Raw genomic sequence first — 5,635 nt, forward strand, 5'->3', positions numbered from 1 at the left:
TATGTAATTTAATTTCTACATTTATATAGAGAATAAAAAATAAGAATTTTTTAATATATACAGAAATAATTAGCTGTTAGAATTATTTCTTATTATGAATGTTATCTTTTACAATTTCAGTCTATATTTAATTGTTCGATATACTTGAAATTGCGTTTAAAAATAAAATATGAAAAAAAATTGAAACTTCAAGAATAGTAAAAGTACTTTTGTCATTAATAAAAAAACAACAAATGCGACATAAAATACACACCAATAACAACGAAAGTAATTCATTTTTAAGAATTTAATGGTTTTTCACTTTTTAAAAAAGAGTGATTAATTATATGTTTGTAAATTTCTAAATTATAAACAAAAACAAATTTTACAAAATTTATATATTTGGAATATATTTTAAAATACAATAATATTTAATATAATGTAAAATTATAGTAAAAGAATTTGTTAAAATTTAATATTATTTTAATATTTCATTAGTGAATTATATTATTTTAAATTATAAATTGTTTATTTTATATTTATGAACATAATTAACAAAATATCGATAAATTTGATAAATAAGATATGAAAATATAATGTATAATGACAAAAATAAAATAAAACTTGGTGTTTAATCGATGGTATTTTAAGCCAGATTAATTAAATGTGCAATATATCAATCATTTAATAATTTAAAAGCAACAATTTTAAAAATATTTTATTATAAAAAAAATATCATTTCTTTCATCAATCTGATCAAATCAATATCTATTTTAATAAAATTTTATATATTTGTAACAATTTTAAAAAAATTTTTGAGTATTGGATTTCTTTACTGTTATAAATATAGAGAAATGAATATCGACAAATCGAATTTTTTTATTTTTATTCGATATATTGCATGTATAGGATATTTCTTATGTAAATTCTCTATGATAAGAAAAATCGAAATTAAAAATTTTGTTTTTATTTTTTAATCTATGCTTTTATTTTTTAGTTTCTTATTTAATATGTGAATTATGTAAATGATAACATAATTTTTTTATATTTAATTGTAAAAATTATTTTTATTTTTTAAAATAGAATAATATACATTTAGTTTATAGAAATTATAATATAAAAGTTTTTATTGTAAATATTTCAATAATTGTAAAATTTAAATATAAGGCTGCAAATATTTTTAAATATAAGATATTTAAAAACTAAACATGGAATAATTTAATTATTACTCAAATCTTAAATTATATATATCTACTATTTGTAGTGTTTGAAATTTTTTATTTTTTTTTTGATAGATATGATGGAATGAAAAGATCATTCATCTAAAATGTATTCAATTGTAAGATACAAGAAAAATATAAAGCAATACGAGAAGATTAAATATATTAACCTAACCTAACCTTATTTTGCAATGGACTGATTGATTGCTTAAATTCCAATAAACATAAAGATATTCGATTCATTGAAAAAAATATAAAATATAAAATAAAAATCAATTGCTAAAATATAATTAATGAAAATATGAATAATTGATATTTTTTGAATGTACAATTATAATTAAAATATAAAATTTTAAATGTTTGAAAAATCATAGATTTTGTTATTTTTTATTATACTTTTATGGAACATTACATTTCTAACTTACATGAAATAAAAACTATTAAATATTATCTATCATACAATTTATTTATGAAAAGCAAAAAGAATCGTTAAAAAATTAATGATATTGACTGTATAAAAGCCTATCATTTCAACATACGATGGTAAGTATATTAAATTAAAGAATGGAATCTTTTTCGTGTTGTAGATTAAAAAATATTACCGAATTAATTGAGTATGATAAAATATATATTTCATAATGTAATTTATAACAATACTTTAAAAAACAAAACAATATATTTCATTTACAGCTAGTACTCGTTGATTAAATCGATATCCTATCCTATGTGTAATATATCAATCGTATAATTGTTTAAGATATTTGATTGATGTGTTTGATACTTGATGATCTTTGTTTATGATCTCTTATTTCGTCAACCATAAATATTTATTCAATTATGATAAAAATTATTCCTGGCGATATTTCAATTGTATTAATTAAGAAAAAATTATTATTATATTCATCCAAATTCAAATTTATTCGATCAAATTCTATCTTTAATGGAACTTAATTAAAATATGAAAAAAATTAATTATATATAAACTATTTTTCTATTTTTATATAACATAAAGCCATTAAAAAAAAAATTTAATAAAAAGTTATCATTTCAGATTTTTGTGAATAAAAATATATGTATTATATAATAATTGGTAAAAAAAAATTTTTTTTAATAATATGATATTAATTCGTATTTTTATGAATTGATTTTGGAAATGTATTACAACATAGAATATTTTATCAATTATGAATTATTAAATATTTTTTCCATTTAAAAAACTTTCTCTTGATTAATATAATTGAAATATCATAAGAAAAAATTTTGTTTTAAAAAAAATTTGATCAATGGTTATTACAACAGAATTTTGATATGGATGACTTATCTTTTTTTTCTATTCTAGCATTCTCGTTAAAATTGATTGAATTTGTTAAAGCGAAAAAAATTTTAACATGCCAATTTATTTTTTTAAATATATCTACCTCTATATGTATACATTTATATTTCATTGAATTTGTCACGAATATTTTATAACACTTCAAAAAGAATTTATCAATTACAAACTGAAAATGATAAAAATGTATAAGTGATGGAAAAAATTTTGAATTCAAAAAAAAAATTATGATCAATTAAAATATAAAAAATAATTCAAAAATTGAAGATTTTGAAGATTTATCCAGATTTATATAGATAAATTCTTTCTATAAACTCAATTCGCTTTCATTATTAATAAAAAAATAAATTCATATTTTTAAAAATAATTATTTAACAGATATATTATTATATAATGAATCTATACGAGAAATAATTATTTACATATTTACATATTGATATTCTTTTTTTTAATTAATTAAATAAAATTAAATTCTACTTTTATTTTTTAAATTATGTTATATTATATTACTTAATTGCGTGAGATATATCGGAATATATACATGGAAATGCATATAAGAATTACTGCATATTATTTTAAAGATTTTTAAATTGTGACGTATTATGTTTTATTTTTAAAATATTTTTAAAAACGAAGTGTTTTTAAAAATCGATATATATTATTTGTTATACAGGATATTTTTCGTAATTGAATTAATAGAATTTCACAATTTAAAGAACAGATAAAAATTGCATTAGGAAAAATGGTAGCAAGTAATGCAGCATATAGTATATGCGTTTTAGAAATGGAAGTATTTTTAAAGATTGCAAAATAGTGTTATCAAAAAACAAAAGAAGTAAAATATATTCTTTATATAAAGAATAGAAAAAAATATAAATATAATTATAAAAATATAAATATATATTTAATCAAATTAATATTTAATCAAAAATTCACCTTTGTTAATTAAATATTATGCAAATTATTTTTTATTTAAAATATTGCTTATTATTATTATAATCGTTTGATATCGTATCTTTAATAAAAAAAACATTTAATTAGATAGTTTCTGATAGATTCTCTTTTTTATATACTATCTAAACCTACTTAAAAATAAATTCTTCACTGTTTTTTAATTAACAAGATATATTTGAAATCGATAAGAATTTTACTTTGTTAAACTATGAAAATACTTTATTATTCTATGATACAATAATAAATTTATAGAATATAAAATATATTCATTTTAATTTTTTTCTTTGTTCAATTTGCCAATTTATAATTTATAAATGATATACTTAATACCACAAAGTATTTTGCAAGGATTAATTCAAACTAATTCTTCAGTTAATATCATTTAAATCACTTACCTTTGTCTTTCCGGACGCAGTTGGACCAACGAGCATTAATCCGTGTCTTACCACTGTTGTTTCATATAATTGAATAACTTTTTTCACAAATTCTGCAATTAAAAGACGTAAAGTTTAATGAAACATTTTAAATCCAAACAAAATTCCATTAAAAGATTACACTACTATATATTTTTCAAAAGAATACATTTCTTATGGCAAATGTATTTTTTTTAATCATTATATCGTTGTTGAGTTTATGAAAACAATTAGAAAACAATTTGCGAATTGTCACGAATTTGAAAATTAATAAGCCATAAAATGTCTATGCTATACTATAGATATATATTATCTATAATATTTTATATTATGTTATAAATTTTATATATTTTATACATTTTTTTTATTTCAAAATTCATTAGGAATATTTTATAAATACTTCGATATTTGAATTTTTTAATCATTTACGTCCTTTTTATACAAAAGTTACACTTGAAAATTTATTGCTGTCCACGTAGAATTAATTTCAATATTTTTAAATATATTGAATATAAATATGAATATTAATGAAAATAATACAGTAGTGTAAGAAAAAATGTTTATTGATAGAGAATAATGATTAATATTTTTTTTTTATATTTATTCAAATTTAATAAAATCTCTTTAAAATTCGATATAACTGTAGAATTAATTTTAATCTTCTCTCTTTTAATGAATTTAATCATAAAACCAGAAAAGTAAATCTTTTGATACGTAATATTACTGCAATGAGATCCCTTGTGTTTATAACGTAAACTTAGAGAAAGTATGAATATTATGTTGTTACATAATAACTTAAAAAAACAAGATAAAGAATATGAATATTTCACTGCGGAAATTATTTTTGAAATTTATTTTGTAAAATGGATCAGAAAATTCATTAAAAAGAATAATTCTTTATTAATTCAGAAACTCAAAAGAAAAAAAAAAACAAGAATTAAAGAAAGCAAAATATATACCGTCAACATCTTCCAGACCCATTCTCAAACTTGTTGCCCGAATTTCTGCTTCCAAAATGCCATAATCCACTGGTTTCTCCTCTAAAAGAGGAAATAGATCGGATACGATACCTGAATAAAATGAAGATATATATTCATTTTGAATTATTGTAAACTTTTCATAACATATAATATAGAATTATTAGTTTATAAATTAAAGAGGAAAAATAAATTTTGGGAAATTATAATAATTAAAAAATTGTATTAAAAAATACATTTTTTTTATTTAAGAAATATTCAAATTATATAGCAAATAAATATAATGCATAAAAAATATATTTACCGTTGAATAATATAAGATCATCTTTTAAAAATTTTGGAACGTTTACATCTTTCAGAGCACGTAAACAAATCTGTTGTTCGTTCAACTCTTTATGTTCTCTTTTCAAATTTCCCGCCACAGCAATAACAGTTTTCACCGCTCGCATTCCAAAGTCATAATGATCCTGAATAAAAATAAATCAACGCGAATTTCTAACTGTACGAATTTCTAAATAATAACTCTATATTTTAATTAATAGCCAAAAATTTTTTGAATTTTGCATAAAAAAAATAAACAAATGTAGAATGAAATCTTTTTTTTTACGAAACGTCATTTTCGAAGAAAGAAAAAAAATAGAAGATATAGAAGTTTATTGTTTAAATAAAAGATAAATATACTAACTAAAGAATTATCTGTTTTTATATTTTTATAAATTAGATAAACTTAATAAAATAATAAAATTGTAAAAAAAAAAAAAA

The 5,635-nt window shown here is 18.3% G+C and overlaps 1 protein-coding gene across 1 annotated transcript in view; it reads right to left on the bottom strand.

The window, feature by feature from the left end:
• Positions 1-3,851: 3,851 nt before the first annotated feature.
• LOC102679457 (dynein heavy chain 1, axonemal-like) overlaps positions 3,852-5,635 on the bottom strand; it is an 18,274-nt gene continuing 16,490 nt past the window's right edge. The window contains exons 20-22 of the mRNA XM_031511151.1: positions 5,178-5,340; positions 4,856-4,966; positions 3,852-3,970 (exon numbers count right to left, since the gene is read on the bottom strand). Of these exons, the coding sequence (XP_031367011.1) occupies positions 3,852-3,970; positions 4,856-4,966; positions 5,178-5,340 (393 nt within the window). The remainder of the gene's footprint in view (positions 3,971-4,855; positions 4,967-5,177; positions 5,341-5,635) is intronic.

The sequence above is a fragment of the Apis dorsata genome, unplaced genomic scaffold (genome assembly GCF_000469605.1).
Source record: "Apis dorsata unplaced genomic scaffold, Apis dorsata 1.3 scaffold_293, whole genome shotgun sequence".
NCBI lineage: Eukaryota > Metazoa > Arthropoda > Insecta > Hymenoptera > Apidae > Apis > Apis dorsata.